This window comes from Tachypleus tridentatus, chromosome 13 (assembly GCF_004210375.1).
Source record: "Tachypleus tridentatus isolate NWPU-2018 chromosome 13, ASM421037v1, whole genome shotgun sequence".
Lineage (NCBI taxonomy): Eukaryota > Metazoa > Arthropoda > Merostomata > Xiphosura > Limulidae > Tachypleus > Tachypleus tridentatus.
The window spans coordinates 227475646-227500722 of NC_134837.1; the positions used below are offsets into that span (position 1 = coordinate 227475646).

The 25077-nt window shown below is 30.0% G+C and overlaps 1 protein-coding gene across 1 annotated transcript; it reads right to left on the reverse strand.

Annotated features, from left to right (window-relative positions):
* Nucleotides 1-1319: 1319 nt before the first annotated feature.
* LOC143237631 (uracil phosphoribosyltransferase homolog) lies at nucleotides 1320-17074 on the reverse strand. The gene is made up of 7 exons (XM_076477097.1): nucleotides 16835-17074; nucleotides 12871-12913; nucleotides 10362-10431; nucleotides 5599-5661; nucleotides 5118-5279; nucleotides 3116-3214; nucleotides 1320-2749 (listed from the first exon to the last, which is right to left on the reverse strand). The coding sequence occupies exons 1-7, from the start codon at nucleotides 16948-16950 to the stop codon at nucleotides 2643-2645; spliced, it is 660 nt and encodes a 219-aa protein (XP_076333212.1). The 5' UTR covers nucleotides 16951-17074; the 3' UTR covers nucleotides 1320-2642.
* Between the last annotated feature and the right edge of the window lie 8003 nt (nucleotides 17075-25077).

Consider the following 25077-nt stretch of genomic DNA (forward strand, 5'->3'; position numbering starts at 1 on the left):
AAATTATTTGAAGGCTATCTATGCTAACTATCCCTAATTTAGCATTGATTAAGGAAGGCAGCTAGTCAGGGGGGGGGGGGTGAAGGGCAAACTGTGTGTTATTAAACACAAGTGATAGTTATAATCCTTTAAATATTATGTTTTTGCTTAACTGGATAAGAAGGAAAGGAGAAAAGAGACATGGCTTGGGTATTCTTTGAAGTTATGCTTTCTTAATTGTTTTCAAGCATACAATATAAACTTCCTATGCTTTTGAGGAGTATGAAATGAATGGTAGTTGTTTGATAGACTTACAGAATTGTATTAGATACTGGTGATTGTTTTCATTTAATATATTTGTATTTTCAATCTGAACAAACCTTAGATGTGAAGGGATTTAAAAAAGCCACATCAGAAACTACAAATTCATGTATAGCCACTTGTAATTTTAGAATAATGGCTTTAGTTAAGGAAGTCAGCAGAACCTGCTGTTATAAGGAATTGAAACCAAATAAACCAGAATGATTGAACTCACAGGTGAAAGCATGAAACATGTTTGTGGAATCACGGTGCACACTTTAGACAATACTTTTGTAATAATGTCATACTTCATGCCTAACTAAAAGCTGATAATTATATGCTCTAAGAATTATTTTCAATTATTTAATTCTACTCAATCTTGGTTAAAAAATAATTAAAAAAAACTTTGTTATATCACACAATGTACATATTTGGACAGATATATTCTAAAACAAAAAAAACTTTCAATTTGAAACACATTTAAATTCATGGTCGAAAGGAGTATTACTAATTAATATTTTACTAACATACAAGTAATATTAAAAAGACATTTTAAGCCTTCATAAAAGTTATTTCAATTAAATGTACATGTATGCAACATTTTCAATCACTTATCTCTGTGTCTGTTTGCATGTGCATGTATGTGTGTGGTGTATTAATATCATTATGGATGATTAATGTAAATTTGCCAAACAAAATCAGCCATAATAAACAGATACAGGCATACTAGTAATAATGAACGAGTTTTTTCCTCTCTAACATGTTCTATCAATGTTTACGCTTTCAATGTAATTTCTTGATAAACAAATTATAGTTTCTTTACTTTTTTTAAAGTTGTAGTTGAAATTTTGGTGTATATTAAATATGCTTAATGTCATACAATTTTCCTTATCTAAAAGAAAATTCCAGAACAAAATATCTAAATTTCTTTTATTTTAGCTATAGTTAGATAATTCTAACTGCATTCTTAATGTGGTTACTGAGGGCTTGATAATTTGAGCTTTTCATAGATATTAGTGAAATATTACACAAACAGAAAATAAATTTACATTGTTTTTATTTGCAATATTAGAAAAAAAGCATCTATATACACTGAAACACACAAGGCACTAGAATTAAAATTTGCAAGAAAAATGTTTAAATGTTAAGAACAGCTATACTTAACACACCTCTCTTCAACAGTATACTCACTAGTAAGAATGGATACTTGTAAAAAGTTTATTGTGAAAATAGTAAATGCATCAAATTTGTATCATAATATTTGTTTTCAATAGTTAACAGAACAGTCTACATCTATTTTGTATGTATGCAGACCTAAAAGCAAGACCAACTGACAAAAGTAAATGATGAAATGCATTGATGTCCTTAGCTGCTTGCAGTTCTGAGATTATATACATGATCTAACCAATTTTTCAAATGTATCTTCAAAATAGTCAAATTAATCAACTCACTAATTTCATTCAATTATACATTCAAATTAGATTAAACAAAGGTGCAATCAAATATACAAACAATTACAAATGTACAACTTACACTAAGAATTTTAATGGGTAGCCCTTTCATATAAAAATATACACAATTACTTCTTATCAACTGTACTGGCTCTATTTACTGCTCATAGGCTTAGAGAAAGAGTTATATTACACTAAAAGTAAAATATATTTTTGAAAATTTTATTACAGAAAAGACCACATAAAATGCAGGTAAAATTATTACACAAATTTTATTGATCTACTCAGAATGAATAAATGAGAAGGAAAATTTAGATAATAATCATATTATATAAGGAACGTACATCTGCTTCTTCAAAGAGAACCAACAAGTGTTAAAATGACAAAAAATACACAAAAACATTTTTAAATATACCTAATAACTAAGTTATAGGAATGAAAATATTGTAAGAAAATGTTTAGTTTCAAGCTAACTTCTCTCATGGTGCTTAATATTTCATGAACCTGATTACTCAAAACAACTAAATCCATTGCTACTCAAGCACTACTTTAAAATAAAAAATTTACTAACAACAATGGCTTTTTTAAAGACTAATCAAAAGTATAAGTGATGTAATTATTTATGGTACCATTTTTAACATAGGTACCAATTCATCTTTTATTTGACAGACTTAAATTTAACATTTAGGAATTTTCTGGATTAACTGAAACTAACTCATTGATAGAATAGCAATGCAGGAAAACTATACTATACTTCAAAACAAATTCTGGTTACTGATTAAAAATCACAAGTCACAATTATGAAAAAAAAAAACTGCCTGGGATATAAATAATGCTTTTTTGTGTTTTGTATACTGTTTCTTTTGTTTAGTCTATTAATTCTAGAACTTCTAACCTCTCTAAGGGTACCCTTTAATCTGTTCCAAAATATTTTTGTCCAAAATGATTGGGAGCACTTGGGTGAACTTCTGATGTAAGAATAGTCAAGGCTGGAAAAGTTTTCATCAGTGAGATGGCAGCTAAATATTAAATGACGAAAAGATCATTAAATAATTATATAAGCTAGTTTTTCCATCTCTAAAAGTAATTCAAAAGATTATTAACCATAGAAAGGCACTATACAAAAACAAAAAATGATCCAAAATAAATGTAGATCAACACAGTAACAAAATTTGTTTTATTTGTTGATATCAAGCAAGTGGCTCTTGTTTTAGCAGTTTAAATTTCACAAAAGAAACTGTTTCACTACACTTTATAAAACATAATACTACTGCATAATTTTAATTTTAAGATTCTTCAAATCAACTATTGAAAACTTACTATTGTTAGCAAAATTATTTTTGATCATAAATTAATTAAATCAAATTTTCCATTACAGAACTTACCATATGGAGTACAAAACAAATTCAGTAGAAATATGTTATTTTCTAAAACATTATGTTCTTTTAAAATTTTCACTGCTCTGATAACTGTGTTTCCAGTACCTGATTAAGAAACAAAAAAATACAACCAATAAATATAATGTTATAAATAAAAAAAACTGAATTGGATTTTCAATTAAAAATTAGTTTCATAACGTATATAAAAAGATTTATATTAGTAAGATTGTTTTAAAACAACTTTGATGAAACTTTTTTTTCTGGTTTCAAAGTGACCCAAGAATTCCTTACAAATTCTCAGGAGTTGTAATACTTCATGATACTAAGAGTGGAATGCATGCACTAATTTAACAAAATTTTACACAATTTTCATTTTATTTTTAAAAATTAGATGCAAGACAGATTTAACACACCTTGAAAAATGCAATATCTATAACTGTAAATGAAATTATTCTCATCTCCGATAAAGTCATGTCTTTCTACCTAACTCATGCCACTCATAAAGCACTTTAAAAAATGTATTTATAGTTCTACTTCAAAACTTTAACTTAAAAATATATGTAAAAACATATTTCAAGCTTTATATAATGCTAATCTAGTTTCTCAAAAAAAAATCAAACATTTATATTTCTTTTTGTTTTCGTTTTCATTTTCATTTGGCTGCTAAATTTATATCTGTTTCTCCTAATTAAATTTCAATTAATTTGATTAGTTGACATATTTGGCTATGCCTTTTTTTTTTTTTTCACTGCAAATTTATTGACTGAACTCATGTTCACAAAGTACCCCCTATGATAATCTTGACTACACTTATTAGTTCTCAGCTTTAAAAAGATATAAAGGCCTGAAGTTAGTAATATTAGAAAGAGAGAGGTCCTTTATTGCTCTGTAGTGTAGACTGCAATAGTTTTGTGCACAAAATTAGTTACATTTTATAAAGTGGTAAGCCTGTACATGGTTACAATAAATAACCTTAATGCAAAATTATATATGTAAGTATACACTTTTTTTTACAGTTCTTGATAATGCTCTTTTCACTCTTAGTAATGTTTTTTTTTTCTGTTATGTCCAATAAAGCACAAGAATATTCTTCTATAACAAGACATAGGGTTAGTACACATAGTAATATAATCCTTCTTTGAACAGAGACTTAAGTTTTTTAAAAATTTATTTCATATACTCAATTTTAAGCATACTTACAAATACAATACCATGTTAGTTACTGAAAGCAAACTATAATTATTAAAGACAAAATGGACTGGAATAAAAACACAGATGGTTAACATAGCAAAGGTAACAATGTCATCATTTTGAGAAATGAAGCTACTGGTTACTAAGTTTATTTTTGTCAATTATAACATTACTCATAGCATGAAGATGGCTGTTTCAGCCAAAAAATTAAGCACCAAGTTATAAGATTTTCCCAACCAGATATTTAAAAAGTTTATACTAACTTTTATGTAATTCAGTATTTTCAGTTTTAAATTTATAAAAGAAAATAGGAACATTTAAAATTCTTGGTCATGAAGAACTAAACAACTAATTTCTGTAAGTTTGTCTATTAAAATTACCAAATATTACCCCCAATACTTTGCCTTATACATTCCTGTTAAATAACCATAATAGAAAAAGCCTCTTCAAATAAATTTTGAAATTTCAAAGTATAATGTCTAATTTTAGCAAATGAAATATGTTTCAGTTACACTCACACAGTAAATGTATATTTTTATTGTTATAGAAATATACACATTTTATAAGTTTAAGACTCAATCAATGGACCATTGCCAAATAGTATTTCTGAAAATGTGCTAAGTGCTTATTAAATCTGTACTACGTATTTAAATGCAAAATGTTTTTATTGAATTTTTACTGTAAGGGGATCTTCAAAGATGACTTCAACAAAAACAACAGCCTTAATTCAGTCCTTTTACTGGTCGCTATTTCTTAATTTTCCAATAGATGAATTTCAACTTTTGAATAATCAGATTATAAAAATGTCATTGCTTACTCATTATAGGATACATAAGCAGAACTCTACGTTCAGCAATATCTTCTGGAAACTTGGCATAGACCACCTGAGCTTCATGAGTGTCCTCATCACTTTGGATTAAAATTTTTCCAATGCGTATTGATCGACAGCAATCTCTGAGGCCTTGTTCCATAGCCTCTCCTGTGAAAACAGATGAGAAAACTTGATGGCAATTTTTTTTTTAAACAAAGAAAGACTGCACAAAATTGATGACCAATAGTTTTATCCACTTCAGTTTAATATGGAAGAAAATAATAAACTTAGAGTAAATCAATCACTTTATGCTCAATTATTATTTGTAATTTTAATTGGTGAACTGAACTTTACAGTAAGAAAACAAATAGTTACAATTAGTAATAAATGATTACAATATTGTACATAGCAGATAATTCTATTTGTTAAATTTACTGTGGGTTTTCATTAACTATAAAGTTTTAAGTTCATCAGAAAATAAACTAACCACTCCGAACAATGCTGACTCCACAGTTTCCCTTAACATACTGTAAGCCTTCATACTTTTCTCCTGTGGAGTGAAAATCACATAAATGGTGCTTTCAGGTAAAAAGAAACCTGTTCACATTATAAGAGTTAATATTTAACATTATATTGCTCATACAATTAATCCTTGATAAAACATCAAACACTAAATGTAGAATTATAAAACAAAGCTAATTATAATGGAAATATGTATATATTTTCTACCAATAAAGAATGACCAAAACTACATAATGGAATTAAATAAAATAAATCAGTTACTTTTAAGCATTTCTTTTTTTCTTCAGAAAATATGATATGAATATACAGGAATTCTAAATTACCAAATTAGATGATAAACTTCAAACGAAATTTACTTGTAAAGTAAAGACAGCACTAGTGTATTATAGATTCTAAGCACGAATACTTTCGGACATCTTTAGCTACCCATAAAAACATGTTAATTATGATATTTATACAAACCAAAAATACATGTACTGCCAAACCATATACTACTACTATTGTTAAAAAGTCTTTCTACTCAAACACTAATGCCACTGCACCTGTATCTTTTTTTCTGAAATCATCCACAGTGCATGGTGTGTGTGTGTGTGTGTGTGTGTGTGTGTGTGTGTGTGTGTGTGTGTGTGTGTGTGTACTACACTTAGTTACTATTCAGTGTATATGCATCAAGAGTGCCTGACTGAGAAGTGCCTTGCTACTATAATTTTAAGTTACTAAGCAATATGTTTTTGAATAACCTAAATTGAAATTTTTTTAAAAAAATAAGTACAATACTTAAAACTGACAAAATTTACAATTTCTAATAGAAAAAAACCCCTTCAATCACGGGCCTCTTCAGCTGCTCAGAGCACTTAGTAATTATTTAGTCTTCTCATTCATTGTTGCCACTGATTCACCCTTTTGTTAGAAATTTTTGTAAATCTGCCTGCCACCCAATGTGCAAAGATACAAATTTCTGCAGCTGGCCATTCAAAATGTTGCATGCAAAATTCTTGCATCACATGATGTCAAGTACAGTTATCTACAAAAAGTAACATAATGTTAACCACAATTGAAAGATTACAGAACATAGAATTAATTGATACTTGAAACTCTTAGTACTTGTTGAAACTTTGTAATTAGAGAATTGATGAAAAAATACAATTGTATATTTCACAAATATATCATTTAAACCTTTGTATTTATTGCCAGTAAAGGCGTCATCAGATTCAGACTGAAATGTTTTGTAGCAGTTTTTATATTTAAAATGTCTTTAATTATTTTGGTACAGACATACTGAAAATGTTATTTGTCTCTGAACAAGATCCAAATGTCAACTTAACAACTTTGTAATTTTTCTAAATTCACAATAAAAAATTTATTAATTTACTATAGAATTTGGGGAACATAGAAATAAATTTTTGGACTTAAATATTCACATCAATGACACACATTTCTCCAAATCTTCAGAAAATCAACTTACAGTGACACAACATACATGCTTCTTCAAAACATCTAGTATCTCAAACTTCTTATGCTTCATAGTTTGTTACACAGATTTACTACTGTACACTTGGCATCTGAAGACCATGAAACAGAATTTAAAAGCTATAAAACAAATTGCAGTTAATTATTATACAACAAAGTTAATTAACCCTTTACAACTGGCTTGGTATAATATACACGAGTTTATTTGCACATTTACACACAGAGTATCTGCACTATAACTTTTGATATAGCATATGTCACAAATCTGGTAGACTTTTAGTAAAGATTACAAGCATATTGTGTACAAAAAATATTTAATGAAATATTTTACAAAAGATTTGTTTGTTAAAATGGAGTCCTTTTTCAATACTAATCTGAGTGCAAAGCAATATCATATTATGATAAAAAAAAAAAAAAAACTGTTTTTGTTCCAAAAATCTCAAATATTTATAAAAACCCTAGAACCTACTAAATACATTTCAACATTTGTTCCATCAAAACTTCATATTTTATGTTATTTTCTATACTCTAGCTATATGGGGTCCTTCACTTAAACAACCTTGTATCCATCAAAACAAATTAGAAAATAAATATAAATAAGTTTTTTGTGCTAGAATGACACATTATAACATGGAAAATACAAATGTTTAATCTAAGTAGTTCAAGTCTCACAACATATGCACATATGTATATTTTTTTGCATACACACACAAAATATAGAACAATAAATCAAGAAATAAAACAAACAATTATCTCTTGTTGCTACAAGGAAGGACTGTTAAAAACAGCAAATCTCCACCTCTGATTAATTATATTATAACTACAAATTTTTAAGCCATAAACAACACACATTACAATTAAAGAAAATACACTGCATATTTTTAAAAAAGATCCTAGGGTACAAGCTGCAATGTGGGATTATAAAATGTATCCTAGGTTTTGGAGGTAACTGAAGTAGGACCTACATTATAGTGGGGATACACTGTCTATCAGTCTGAACCTTCAGTTTGCTGGTCTCACATAAGAAGATTAGAAATTAGGAGAGTGAGATGTGGGTGCTCAAGCCCACAATGCCCCACATCTATATCACCCTTCACTGCCTGCAGACAGTTGTGGGAAGGTGACTGCTCTCCCAAGTTAAAATGAGAATAAGACAAAGATAAACATAAAAAAGACAAAAAATAAGGAAAGGAAGGTAGTATCATTTGGGAGAAGTCAAGACAAAACCTCTTGAAATTAGCATTACTGCCCCAATATGGTAGATGCACTAATTCACAAGACATCAGTAAAGTGATAGTTTACTGTAACTATCATGCTTTTATGCACAGCTCAAGGTGTGCATCTGCATAAATTAGAGCCATGTTCTTAAATGACCTTATCTTTAACTAAAAATAATTAGTAAATTTTCTCCAATTTTACTTTCTTTGTATTTATTAAAGAAAATTATTTTCTAAAATTGCTTTATTAAATCAATTAACTATTAATTTTCCTATCAGTATATCAGCATTATTAATAAAATATTGCAATTTGTTACAAATTTTACAATACATGAATAACCAAAACATCAAAAATAACTACACTGATACTACAAAATTTCACTATAATTCATTAAAAACTTAGTAACTAAGATTTATTTAGACTTTGAAAAATTTGAAACTTCAAGCAGGCTTAAAACAACACTCACCTCATTGAAATCTTGGATCAAGAACATGTTGTAGCCTTTTCAAAGATTAAAAGATGGAGAAAACCACTCTTGGAACATTCTAAGCTGTTGATTGATTATTCAAATGTCATATATTGAAATAAGTGTATTTAAGGGACAGTTTAAAAAAATGGAAAAAGTTAAACATGGTCCACCATGCATGATTCAGTACACAAGTCATATCTCAGCAAAATAAAAAGATATAAAAGTTCTAATTTTATATCCAAGCTTGATAATAAGTAAATTGAGTTCTTAATTTGTACAAAACTACAGATTTAGCATTTTAAAGATCACAAACATCTAATTTTAAACAGTGCTGCATTCAAAATAACACAACTCATCTATATTTAAATTTGTTCTTTTATATTTACTTTTAAATTAAAACAATTAATTCATATATAATACTAAATTTCGAATTATAACATATGATTTAATTCCAAACTTGACAAACTCGTGAAATAGTACTCAATAAAATTCTGAATGCAAGTCGGGAAACATGATGACATGCCTTTGAACCCTGACTCATTGAGAAAGGGCTAATGTGCTGTTGTTTAAAAAATTGGTTTGGTCCATTTTGAATTTTATGCTAGCTGTCCCTAACTTAGCAGTGAAAGAGTATAGGGATGGCAGCTAGTCATCACAACCCACTACAAACTCTTGGGATATTTTTTTACAAATGAATAGTGAAAGTAGCAATCACAATGCTCCCATGGCTGAAATGGCAGGCAAGTTTGGTGTGATAGTGATTCAAACTCATGACCTTCAGATTGGGAGTCAAGAATTCTAACCACTTGGCCATGCTGGGCTTATTTTTAAAATTAAAAGCTATAAGCTTAAAATCAATATACCAAATGACAACAAAAACAAATGATTTAAGATGAGCTGCAGTGTAAAACTGTCTCAAAAGATATAATACAATAAACAAAAATCTCTGGACTGGCCTTATACTGTTAAATAAAAAAACCTTAGAAATATGTTATGTAGAAAAGACAGGATAAAAAAGCACAGCAACAGCAGTGTTTACCAAATAATGTCAGGGCTGCAATAGTGTTTACACAAGTCAAACAGAATGTCCAATAGAAACAAGAACTAAAAGAACATTCTAGGAGCTGAAAATTAAGGAAAATGGATTCAACTTTTGCATCCCATTTTACTGAAACTAAACAACAATTTGATCAAAAAAAGTTGTAAAATTTTACATATCTGTGAAAAAAGTAAACAATAAAATGATCTGAAAATTTTATAAATGAGCAGATGTCTAAAACAAATCCAAAAAAATTCTTAAACAACTACACCAACTTAAGCTTCTCCCCACTTATCTCTAGATGAATGTCAAGACTACTTCCAATTCTTTTTTTAAAACATATATACATCAAACTCAACTACAAAACATTTCAGTCTGTACCTGATGATGTCTTTACTGGTGAAACCATAGTTGTAATAAATGATGTATTTGTGAAATGTACAATTGTTTTGTTTTACTTCAATTCCAAAACAACCAATTAAAGCAATGTATATGCCAACAGATTTTCTGTTGAATAATAAGAGAAACTCACCAGTAGGTGTTGTTATAGTATTTGAAGTAAAGGACAGTTGGTTCAGACCCTCTTCCACAACCAAACGGATCTCAATGACAAAATAAATGCCAAAACAACAAAAACAAAATTTTTAAATACATGGGAAAAAACTTTATTTTAAAAACTCAGAAAACTTCAAACTATTAGCAATATATAAAATGTACCTTTGCTACATAATGAAATACACTTCACAAAATCTTCCTATGAAATAACATAACAAATCAAAACCTCATGTATCAATATAAAACAAACAATAACATCAAAACTAAAAAGAATTATGCCTGTATTGTTTATTCATCAACTTATTTCCCAACAAGTAATAAACCACCAATTTATTTCATGAACGAATGGTATATAGTACCTGTAATAAGCATCCGATTCGGATCATTAATGCTAGTAATAAATATTTCATAATAGTGACCAATATCTATAGCAAATTCCTAACAATACCAATGGATATATTTTTTAATAACTATACAATACAAGAAAGTCAAAATTTTTTATATTAACAAAACTAAATGCTTTTCTGATTTGCACAAATTAGATAGATTTATAGTGTATATATAACTGTACTTTACTGAACTGTACATTAAAGTTAACAATTAAGAGAAATACCATATTTTTCTTTTCTTAAAATCATCTAAGCTACAAAACAAGATAATTATAATGAAACATTTATCAATAGAAATTCAAGACAACTGAGAAACAATAAACTTATAAAAATAATCCCCATGGCAACTCTGGTGAATCTGAATGTCATTTTTACTTAATTATATTATAAAGATGAAATATAAAACACTACCATTCCAACATCACTGAATATATATATATACTTTACTGAAACTAGAGTTAAGCAAGTAGTGGAGCTTGCTAACTAATTATTACCTTAATAACACAAACACAACCTTTTAAACTATAAATGGTATTATAATATAATAATTATAATACCCATGGTAGTCAGAGCACAGATAGCAGCCCATTGTGTAACTCTATGCTTGATAACAGAAATATAACAGCATTATTTAAATTACATGAATAGTTGGAAATTATCAAAACTAAGTAATCAGAAACCCTAATCTTAAGTAGTTGATTATTTTTAAGTTTTGATATTAATTGATTAATTTGAACAAATAAATTTATCAAAAGTACTAATGAAAAATTAATGTTAACATCTCGATTTCCAAATATCTGGAATAATCAGAAACAGTAATAAATGAAAATGAATTTTGATTAGTTATTTTCATAGCAGTAATTGATTTAATAATAACTGAATATATAACATTATTTTCATGACATTACCCACTTTACTTAACAAATGATTTTTATAACACTAATTCAAGTAATTAAAGTTCAAATATTATATTAATTAATCAAGTTAATCACTCAACTCTAGATGAAACCATGGCTAAAGTGACTATAATGATACCGATTTATTTTTTTAGTCTACAAAAATCAGATGATATATATACACATACATACACACACACACACACACACACACACACACACACACACACACACACACACACGCATATGCTAAAGTTAATTCTCTCACTAGACATATTTAACAAAAAAATTCTGCTTTTTGTTCTTCAACTATTTCATATTACTTTTTAAGGCTATTTGAATTATGCTTTCTAACAGAAAATTTACTTATTCTGCAGTTATATTGTAATACAAGGTGACCTTGTGTGCATGTACAGTATAAAATTCTTTCCTGGACATTTATTGGAATAAATCCAGCCACACCTATTAAGCTCATAAAAATTTACTACATTTACTTATATTAGACACACACACACACACATACGCATATATCTTTCAAAAAAAGGGGAGGGGATTAATCTCATGAAGGACTAACCTGGTAGCTGTAGCTTTCTCAGACAGACATTACTTCATTGAAAATGTGAAGAGTTAAATTTTCACATTTAAGATTTAATATATATTTTTTGATATTTTTTTTTACATACACTTGAAAGCTTTAGCAGAAACACTGATTCCTTAACAAATATATACACACTATATCAGTTTTTCTAGTTATTTAAATACAAGTGGTAAATTGATATTTATGACACCAAGGATAGCTCATGTATTTAGGATAAGAAACCAATTTTAAAATGAATATAATAAATGCTTAAATATAACAAATTAAATAGTATTAAAATTATACACAAAATCAAAATTAATGTTGTGCAAAACATTAAATGTTAAAATGTACGACCTAAAAAGGATCAAATAACCATCTTTACCCTTAAACAATCTCACAAATACTTCAATTTTGTAGCAATATATAACCAATGAAATAAAACCTAGTCTTTAAAAATATATTTAAATCTTCAAGTACAGTAGTTACAGATGGATAATGACCTGATAAAATATATTGAACAAACTTTAAAAAAGTGTTAACTACATTAAAAAAGTACACAACATACAAAACATTAAATTGAAAATTCACCAACATAAGTATCTATAAAGTATTTCAGCTCACCAATCGCTCTGCATAAAATACAAAGTCACTCCTTGACGTATTCCTAAAATAAATAGGTACCAAGACTGTAATATTAAAAATGCTATAATATTTAGATATGTTAAATACAATATCACTGATTTTTGTAAGAAATGCACATACCATAAAGTGTCAGTATAAATATACTGCACTAAATAAAATACAAGATAAAGAAATTGTTAATATTCAAGATATAATGCTTTTACTATGAAGTTTAAAAAACAACCCATGTACTAGCAAAACTATAGCTAAACAACATTTAAAATAGAAATAACAGTTTGATTAATATTTTTTTTATATTTATGCAGTAAAATATGATATCTTAAAAAAAATGTCAACATTAATTCATTATAGGTGATTCTGAAGCCATGAGACAAGTTTCATCATTAGTGAAACTGCATAAGATAAAAGATGGTGTTGGACAAATCTGTTTTTTTTTTGTTTTATGTTTTTTTAAATGCCTTTTATTCAAAACACTGACTTTCCTAAAAGATGAAAAGGACAACAGGGAAGAACAAGCTAATTCAAAGGACAAAATCAGGGATAAGTACCTTAAGTTTAAAGAGTTTAAGGTGACAGGTTTACAGGAATTAAAGGAAAGCTAAGGAGTTGGCCTAACAATAACAAAATTAAGAACTTAAGAAAAAAGAAAACTGATAATGTGAAAACTAATACCTGTTAGAACTGTTTGAAGAATGATAAAGGTTAACAAAATATTAAAATGAGGATTGGACCTTTAAAGCTAGGATTTATACTAATGGAAAAGGTTTTATTCAAGAGTGAAATCTTATGTATATGCCCAAGCTTTTAAAAGCTTTTTTTTTCCCTTTAGTTTTACAAGTCAGGAAGTTTGTTAGCAACAATTCTGAGCCTGCATGAACATTCTATATTGGACACTGAAATTTATTTAAAATCATACGGAGATTATCTTATGGTCATAAGCACCAGGGCTAGATGATGTTTTCCTTAAAGTTTAAAAGACTGAATAACACAGCTTCTCTCTAATTTTTAGCAAGTCAATAGACAAGAAGCATATTTACAGTTCAATTATTATTTTTAGTGCAAACCCACACAAATAGGTTATTAGTGCTCATCCACAGAGAATTACACCATGGATTATGGTATTAAAGGTCCATAAATAAACTTACTGCTTACACATCATGGGTCATCTCTTGTACAAATTAAGCTTTTATTATCATAGCATCAGTAACATTAATCTATTGTTTTTCTTAAAGTTTAAAAATTACACACTTTGGTTGATAATCAGAATCCTTAGAGAAGTATTCAACTTTTAAAACTTATGTACTGTCCTACATTACTTATTTCTCATTATCCTGATATTTTAATGGTACGTACTGACTTATGACTTTGAACTTTGGAATTAAAATTTCTTTTCTTTCTGTATAAAGATGTAACAAAACAAATGTAATTATGCAATGATCACTTTACCAGGTACTTCCCCATTTCTACTTTCACAATTATATCCTGATGTGTGATTAACAATAAATATAAAATTTCATCCCCCACCAAAGGTTCAGTCAATTCACTAATTATTTGCTACAGAAAATTATCCTCAAGTAAACACTTCAAGAAATCTTTTTCCTCAACATTTGACTCCATAAAAATATAATCAATGCATCTAACTTTACTTTTCTCTTAATTACTGAAATCATTAATACTGTTAGTAACAACTCTGATCACATTATAAAATTTCCAACTGACATAATTTTCCTGATCAAGTGGCCCACACTAAAAGCTAATTAAAATATTTCTACCATTTTAAACCCTCAATTGTAACCCACACTGATTCAACTTCTTCACTACTATTTTAATATCTTCAACTCCAAGAGGCTGCAGTTCATCCCTAACCTCTTTTTATGTCTATTTTTAAATAACTTAGATATACATAATCTGGAATGCCAAAATAATTCCTAAAGCATATGGTATTAAATTCTATTCAAGTTTAAGTATTTCCCATTATATCATAGCCTTCAATTTCAATCTAAAACCATGAACTCCTCCATTTTTATTCCTAATACTTGGAAACTTTTGATTTACAGCCAAGCTTATTCTTGAATCTATTATGTTTATCTTCAAATCTGACAGACTTATCTTTTAACCTATTATTTAATCTGTTATGATCTAAATTTCCTATTTCCAAATTCCTTGTTGTCTATAGTTATCCTATCAATATGTTTATTTTCCATACTCTTTTACTACAATGCAAATCATGCTTAAATATTTTTAGAGGCTCCACAAACATCCTACTATATAACTTGCATTAATGGAACCCATCTCTAGCACACTTTAACCACACACTAATAGCTATCACACAAACCCCAACTAGTCTGCCTGATGCTCTAAGTGACCTTGAAAATCTTTCACTGAAAATTTGGATCCTATCAAGTAACTTATTTCCACATCTGACAATCCTGAAAAAAAAAAATAAATGTATTTCTATCCCTAAATCTCTGAAGGAGTTTTCACACCATTTTAAAGAAGTCTTATTTACAATTTAAAGCATTACTCACTTCTACATGCATTACAAAATAGATGACTTTTTCTTAGTACTAGCAACTACATTGTAAGCACGTTATTATGTTCTGTAATTAAATATTTTACAAAATTTCTCAACATGTGTTTTTATTATTCCAATTACAAAAGCACAAACAAATTTATCAGAATACTTCGAGACTATCCCTAGAAGTAAACTTTTCAACAACCTTGTTATTTACTGTTAGAGATTTATAGTTAAAAGCTATATTAACCAATATAGCCTTAAATCTGTTGATTCTCACTTTCCCAAAAGGTGTAATTATTCACTTTAAAGTCCCATACAAAGTTCTTTTCATGTGCTTATGATAGGATTCAGAGGTGTCAATAGGTAATTAAAACATCTGGAGCTTGGGCCTATAGATGTGGGAAGTTTCAGTTCAATATCTATCATGGTTTTCCCATTCTGATTTTTTAAGACATCAATTGGGAATTTAGAGTACAGTTACAATTAAATCCAGACACAGGCCATGTATGCCAGTAACTGGAGAAGCCTCTGGTAGGATTTCAATTTATATACACACAATTTTGTAATGCTAGCTCCTCAATGTTACTTTTGAGCAACCTTTAACCTAACTATCAATTTCCTGCACTTTTTCCTTAATTTCTGTTCTAAATCTACTTTTTAACTTCCTCTCCTATTTCTAACTTGCTATCAAGTAATCAGTAAGTTATACAAATAAAAAGTACTCATCTCCATGGGCCTCCTGGAAGCCACAATTAAGACAACAATTTTTAAATATAAACCAACAGTGGCAGCTATAGCATCCAATTCATCCCAAAGCTATAACTAATTAGAATGTTATTTTATTAGTCATGTTCTATTTTCAAAGTAAACACCCAATAATTTAATAAAACTGATCTATTTCATAGTTTACACATTAATATTAATACCATATTAACTAATATTGATACTATTAATTGTGAATTGTAAACAAATTCAAGCCACATTTTTAGTTACACATAACTAATTTCAAATTTAAATTCTTATTAATTATCCCTTGACAGAGCAGCATTAGGATTCAAGTATACATACAACAACAAAAAAAAAAAAACTGGGGTTGAACTCCCTGCAATGGACACAGCACCTGTCCTAAGGTTTATTCTAAAACAAACGACCTTACAAACCATCCTATCATTTAAGAGTTTAGAAACATAAAATAAACTGAATTTTATGCAAATACAAATACTAATAGAATATATACAAAATAAAGATCAATCTGGTTTTAGTTAGTAATATTAATATTTCTTTTAACATTATAACTGGGAGTTATTTCACTTCTTAACGTTATGTTGTATTTCGAATTATTTTTAAACATTTTGTCATTCTACAGTTTATACTTTATATTTATTATACTACACTCTACACCAAAATTTATAGTAATACTAGTACTTGTCTCGAATAACTGTTTGGAGCTCCCGAATTTGGTCATTTACTGCAATACACTTCAGATTTGAACCTAAACCTAAAGACTGGGACGCTGAAGATTCTGTTTCTGACAGAGTCATTATTTAAAACTAAACTTAAAGACAGCGAGAGGAACAATCTATAATACTGATAAATGCTAAATAACCTTTACGACCAACACCAGTTCTCCTTCTGAATAAACTTTCCTATGAGAATAATGATAAAACATACACATATATAAAGAGTGAGGGAGCTAGTAGACTGCACTGACGTCATAGTTTGGCTTTAAAATTTTCTTCCATGTTGCAGAATTGCGAGTACAACAAAGATCTCGATTTCACATATATATTGTGCAGATAGCCCAAGAGTAGCTTTGCGCGAAATTCAAAACAAATTTCCCATATAATTTTAATGAGTGTTAAGAAAATTGTCTTGAGGGAAAAATGCACACAAACACTATTTATGAACTCAGTTATCTTTTTTTCTATATCTTTTTACTGGGAATATGGAGGTTTAAAATAATTTTGTGAAAGAAAACGGCACAAGATATTTTATATCGCAAATGACCTAACAAATAAGTACTGTAAGTTAAGAACGGGAAAATAGCGTATGAACTATTTTTAATGAAAAGAAATAGTACACAAATACTATCTAGCAGGTCAGATTACTGTTTGCTAATTGTTTATACTTGTAAGAAGTGTGTTAAACTACTCTGTATTTGGAAAAATTGCGCATAAACAGTGCATATCAACTAAGATCTCTATTTACTATATATTTTCACTAGTAAGATAGGTGTTCCAAAAACGTACATGAGGAAAGGCGGTACATAAACATCATTTAGCAAATCAAATCACTGACTACTATAGGTTTTTATGGGAGGGATGGATGTCAGAAATAAAATAGGTATGAGATTGTAAAATGTTGTATTTTGTCTACAGCAAAATGTACATGACATAAAGTAAAGGTTTGGAGTTTGTTTACTGATCCAGTATCACAGAATATAAACAAATATTGAATATCATGCAACTATTCGATGTAACATAATGAACTGTATAAGGTAACTTGATGTTTTATCGTTTATTGTTTGAATACCCCACTAAATGGAGTTTTTTTTTTAATATAATGATAGAATTACTAAAGATTTCCAAGTAGTCTTGCCATACCCATGGAAAACCCTCATTTAAATATTTTAGGATGAGCTTTACAAAACAGTGTACATAACAAATGTACTTGAAACGAGGATTCACAACCAATAGGATTATTGTACATTACACTAGAAAAACACAACTAACATTTTGAAGAAGATATGGTGTATGCGTGGCTGTGATTATGAAATATTGCTTGTTTTTATGCAAGAGGTTTACCAAAAAATGCGAGCATTAACCTTGAAACATGGATGAAGCAAATCGATAGATAGATAGATAACTTAATTGAACAATTTCCAGACCTATGTTTAATGGATATCTTCATCCAAAGTGAGGCAGTTTCCATTGTGAGCAGGTATGAAGTATAACATTGAACCAGTTGAAAGAGAAGAAGAAGCCTACAGCAACAGGTGCAACACTGGTAAACAGTTATACCTTAGACAGACTGTATTGCTCAGGTACCTTTACAATATGAAGTTAGAGAGATATCAATGGTTAAACAGACACACACACAAATTCAGGCTTTTAAATTGAAACATACTTGTTTCCATTAAACGTGCAGGGCTATCCTGGTCTTCCCATGGTTTACATGCTACAGCCAATGCTGACGATGTTTATGTCTGTAAGTAATCTGAGATTGGAGAAGCAAAGCATCTAGTTCAATTCTGGTACATCTGGTCAGTAGCAAATTAACTATTTATATTTTGCCAAGCAGCAAAGTTAGCAAGACTGTTAATTTCAACTCAGCAGGTGCCAGAGAATAAGCTGGAAGTTTGCTAAGTAACAAAATAGTTAAAGCTATCAGTTATGACTTATGATTAAACAGGTGTAGTAGAACCAACAACAAACAATAAATGTCGCAATTGAATCGTCAGAAAACTAAAAGAAGTCCAAGTTGAGCCAAGTCATTGACTGTTGGAACACATTAGACGGCTTACAACAAAAGGTTTCATCAGCTCATTTCTGTCATGGTTAAGTGGAACCTAGTTTTGTACCTGTAAAGATATATAAAACAGAGGTCAGTATCAGGAGAAACCAGACAGTTGATATATTTGTGTATATATATATATAATTTATATCAAGCCTTTCAAGTGAGATTAATGTACCAAATAGTTATAACTTAAAAGTAAGTAGATGGGTTGATCATCATGTGTGTCTGGAAAATGACACTCATAGAATGAAGTTGACCAACTCTAACTTCTGATCTGGCATTAGCATCCTTGTGACAGAAGTACTGTGGAAATTATAATTAGTAACTCGTGAATTAATACGATTTCATAGAAATATCCTATGTAGGTCAAATAGAGCCCATGAATGGAGGACTGCACAAGTATATGTGGAGTGCCTTTTTATAGATAAATGGTGTTCTATCGTTTACTATAGATGATATATAGAATATTGATTGTAGCTTAATATACTTATAGAAGCCACAGATGTCCAGAAAACAGAAAGCATTAGTAAAGTAGTTACCTGTCCAAGGAGAGATGTTATTTTGTACGTATAGATAACTGCTAATCTTACTTTATGCTGAAATGGTCAGATGTATGGTGAGTGATAAGAAAGTAACTGGTGCTAGCAGTAATGCTATGATTTTGTTTTTAGCATCCTACTAAATAAAAAGCAAGTACATGGTACCAGTACATTTTATATCACTGGTTGAAGATTACGCAAACAACCTAGACCCAACTCAATGACTTGTTGGTTGAATATGCTAATATGTTATCTGGGTTCCAGATGGTTGGTCGAGTCTAACAAAAATGACTCACCACAATGAATATAGGTCGCATAGTCTGAAAAATCAACAGCTGACTTTTTAGCTAAAATTATCCTAAGTCAGAATTAATATTTATGTAATTACTGCAGTATAAATCAATACACTACTCAAATACAACTCCTACATTGCCTAATGAAGAAGTATTTTAAGTGTTGTGTAAAGCATCTAGTGAGGACTATGTGAACTCTCGCTACTCATATAACTAAAAGCAGCGAGTCTCGCAAAATGTCTTTCACATTTTCCCCCTTGTCTGAAATGATTAAAAAAGTGGCCATGGTCTTTCTATTGTAATCTTGAACACTGAAACAGAAATATACTTCGTGTTTGTCTCAGGGACATATGAAGGTGTTATAAACCTTTATCTCATGTACTCTTGGCTACCACTAAGCTCAAATGTGCAGTATAATGAAAACTCAAGAATGTTAACACGGACAGTAGTAGACGCCTGCTTTAGAACAATAATACAGTGAGTTGTGTTAGACTTCATTAGGATTCATGCTTGTTTAGACAATATACCATCTGGCTCACTGAATCTCGCTTCTTTCTGACGATTCTCTCACATCACAATTCAATGTACATTACTCACCTTTTGGAGACATTAATCACCAATAACACCTTCAGTCTCTCTTGCCTAGTATCATGTAGCTTCGACAAGAGTTGAAGTTCGGTTACTCTGGTTGGCTCCATGCTTCCCTCAGATTGAAATCAATTATCTTAGGGAAAATTTAAAAACTCATTCTGGTTGTATCAGATTCTGATAATTCTCTTTCCCGAGTCTACAGTAGTTAGGAGAAAGATTTTGCAACTGTATCATTTCAGTGACTAGCTCCTCGTCTTTGATGTAAGCTCTTTAAGTAGTTGAAAATGTCATTTTTTCAAAAACGAAGCCTTTTTAAACTTAATGAAACAAACTTTCAAGTGAATAGAAATGCATACATCAACAGAAAAATCTCCACAATAAAACATTCTGTGACCATGTCACCAAAATGTTCTCTTTCTTATCAACCCTGTAATATGATCTACAAAAAGTAAAGTAACTTCAAAGTAATGGAGTATCTACTCAACAACAGGAGATTTGGTCAAAATACTGCTTACGAAATAATGCTAAATACCTGAATAACTAACTCATGAAAATGGATGAAACACAAAATGAACAGTCTTTAGTACAATAGATGTCAAACACAAATACGGTGTATGTACTTGTTTTACATGGGACAACCTTTATACTGCACTCCGTGATGACGAGAAAACCCACTTGTAGAGAAAATTCTGTATTTAAAACGGCTGGAATGGGTAGAGAAAGCACTAGAATAAGGTTTCGAACTACTTGGTCATCGTCAGGTTCACAAAGAAGTAAAGGTAAAACTATCAAAAAGTTTTAATCAATGAACAAACATTATCCAAAATTTACAGAGAAAACTACTTAAAGCCATGTTGAACACGAAATACAAAGAACTACATGACTTACAAAAACAAAAAATGAACCTAGACCATCAACTGTCATGCTGTATTAAACCAGAGATTTATGGACTCATACAACGAAACATAAATCAAATCAACACTAAGAATGACAGAGACAAAAAGATCTGTCACAACAAAAAACTAGAGAAACTAAAATTCAAACAACAGAACAGACACCAACAGGACAAACCGTTGACTAACCTAATAATGAACAGATCCGACCGACAATTAAACACAGACAAGATACATCTACTTAACAAAGGACTTAACTTCGCAATAGCACCTAGGTACATCCCAACCTTAGAAATTAAAATATGTTTAGAAGACCTAGCCAGGAGACTTGTGATACTTTCCATAGAAAACAAGAACAAAAAAAAAAAAACAACCAACAGAAAGGGAACATCTTCGACAATTCTATTGACATCCAACAGCCAAACGTTCCAGGAAAAATTAAAAATTTATATTTTCCAGAAACACCTCAAAACAACATTTTAAACGATTTTTTCAAAGAATTTTCTCACAAAACCATCAATATAATTTCACAAAACAGAAAACTAAAAAACAACCTTAACAAAGAGACATTAATTCCATTAAAAACCTAAAACAAGACAAAAACATTAAAATTATAAAGTGTTGTGTTTTCTTATAGCAAAGCCACATGGGGCTATCTGCTGAGCCCACCGAGGGGAATAGAACCCCTGATTTTAGCGTTGTAAATCCGAAGACATACCGCTGCACTACCGGTGGACATAAAATTATAAAATCAGATAAAGGAAACGCTATAGTCATAATAAACACAAATGAATAATCCAAAAAATGAAAAATATTCTATCAGAAACAAACAAATTTAAACCAATACACACAAATCCAACAAAGACACACGAAATGCAACTAAACAAAATACTACTCAAAATGAAAAATGCCAACACAACTTCACAAACACTTTATTCCTACCTACGCAAGACCGACTCACGCACACCACAAATATACGGCATCCCCAAACCTCATAAACCAGATTGTCCATTACGACCAATAATGTCCACATATGAATCGTTTAATTGCAATCTTGGTAAATACATAGCATGGGCATTCTCCAAATATGTAACATCAGCCAGCTCATTCATCAAATACTCTTTTAATTTCAAATCTAATCTTAATCAACTTAATCATAAAGCCTTAATGGTCAGTTTCGATGTCATGTCCCTCTTTACAAAAATCCCAACCTGCAAGATAGCCTTAGAACTCTATATCCGAGATCCTAGCCCATCAATAGACATTCCCAGCAACTAATTAGCAACCCTCATAGAATTCACCTCGATGAAGACAAACTTCACGCTCAACAACCACAACTTTATACAAACAAATGGCTTAAGCATGGGCAATCCAGTATCACCAGTTCTAGCCAATATTTTTATGATACAAGTTGAAATACAAGCAATTAACACAGCATTACATCCACCACTATATTGGTACAGATATGTAGACGAAACGATTGCAGGATTCAGATCTACAGAACACACACTTAATTTTTTCAGTCACATTAACGCTATACATCCCAACATCAACTTCACACGTTAACAGGAAGAACGCAATCAAATATCATTTCTTAACCTCAAAATTACAAGAACTGATAAACAATTTAAAACAGGAATCCACCGAAAAATCACCCATATTGGACTATACGTTCCTTGGGACTCAGCACATAAAACAAAAAAAACTCAATATACTAAGAAATCAAATAAACAGCCATAAAACTACGCTCACCAGATAAAATTAACGACGAATTAGATAAAATAAAACAATACTTCATCAGCATAAAGTTTCCTCCACAAAGCACAGAAAACATGATACGCACACATCTAGACAAAAAGCAAAAATCAACTAATAAAAGTGAATATACGAATTAAAAAAAATCACGAAACCACATACTGCTGCATGCCATATATTCCCGACATCAGCAGAAAAATAACCAACATCTGGCAAAAACTAGTAACAAAATATGTCATTCCAGTTAATACCAAATTTATCTAAAAACCAGGCACAAAACTAAGGTTTATACTATGTAAAAACTACACTTACAAACACCACACTAACATTATTTATAAAATACAATATGATAACTACTACGACTTCTATATTGGAGAAACAAGTAGAAAAATGGAAACCAGATTCAAAGAACACAAAAAGTCACCTTCACACGTTTTGAACACTGCAAATCAAACAAATACAACATAACCATAGAAGACACCTAAATACCAAATAAAGAAACGTTTTATTTGAAACAAAAAGTAAGTCAAAAATAAAAAATTAAAATTTGATTTTTTGTAGGCTGTTATTTTTTATCATTAGTGGCCTCATGATTGGGCTTAAAAGCATGGTAGTCACAAGACCAGTAATGAAGACATTCAATAGTTCCATGGTATTTCTACCGGTACAGCGCTTGCCAACGTCTCAGATCTACAACATTTATCATGTATTGATACGAGTGGACAAGGTTTGTCTCTGATTAAGCATCATGTGATCTTCTACGTCGTTTCATTTCTATCTCTGTGAAATCCTAGTTGAAGGCTGATAGTAGTGGATTTTTCAAACTCTGATGGACTAGATTAATCACAGATACTAAAATTTACATTTGTCAGTTTCATGATTATTCATCTAACTTTAAATGCTTAAAAGCACTAGTATCTATAGCAAAAAAGTTTTAAACTTGTGCCACTTTTTAGAAATTTAATTTCTAATTTTAAAACTTAAAAAAATCCTAAAGTTTTATACACTATGATTTGCGTGTTTGTTTTTAAATTTTCGCGCAAAGCTGCATTAGAGCTATCTCTGACACGTCTATAATTTAGCAGTGTAAAACTAGAGGGAAAGCAGCTAGCCGTCTCCACCCACAACCAACTCTTATACTACTCTCTTACCAACGAGTGATGGGATTGATGGTAACATTATAACGCTTTAAACATGAAGCATAGAGGCTGGAAATACGTTGTAGTGTATATAAGATAGCTATTGGGATCCAGATTATTTTATTGAGTTTAGAAATCTTTTCATAAGTGGTTAACTAAGATGTTTGATCATTTTATAGATTCTTATTCAGGTTCACAAATAAAAAAAAAACGAACTTATAAAGATCTAATACACACAAAACTTTCATGAATTGTAAATTAACGAATAAAACTGACATGAAAAGCAACTGAAAAATAAATGGTCACAAATGATTGTAGATGTAAAACTACTCTATAGCGTGTCTGAATAAAGTAATCTTGACAAAGTGATGAATAAGTCACTCAAGCCTTGTTGCTAAAAGAAAACTAATATAATTTTATAGCGCATTACACCTTTCCAAAGATTTCAATTATCCTGGGTTAACTGTGGGTATCTGTCACTGGTAGCCTTCTGTGGCAGGTAAAATCAGCCTTACAAACAACCTAAATTTCAGTTCATCACATATACATGATCTGGCTACGTCATTTACATCTCTACACTGAGGTGTTTTATTCCTTTTTGTGTGTGTTTCGCACAAAGCTATAAAGCTGCTATCTACACTTTCAGTCCTTAACTTTAAGGCGTATATCAAAGAATCAGCAACATGTCAACACCATCTGCCTCCAATTCTCATAATCTTTCCACGGCTCTAAAATGTGGAGTTCATTTTGTTTTGGTGGTAGCGAGATGCGAATCACGGAATCACAGATTCACATTTCGGCGCATTAACTATTGGGTCGATTGCAATCCATTTTGCAGTAAAATTTACTCAACGGTTTTACGTCAATAGTTATCCTCCATTTGCCAGGCACACCAACAGAGAGTGCCACACGTGTCGTCCTTAGAGGAGAGTGTTGAGAAGA

Excerpts from the sequence above, each read along its gene's own strand:
- LOC143237631 (XM_076477097.1), bottom strand. The coding sequence starts at position 16,950 with ATGACTCTGTCAGAAACAGAATCTTCAGCGTCCCAGTCTTTAGGTTTA. Across the intron at positions 12,914-16,834 it reads CAAACAGTTATTCGAGACAA|GAATACGTCAAGGAGTGACT; the intron begins GTACTAGTATTA and ends TATTTATTTTAG. Across the intron at positions 3,215-5,117 it reads GCTTATGTATCCTATAATGA|GTACTGGAAACACAGTTATC; the intron begins GTAAGCAATGAC and ends TTTCTTAATCAG.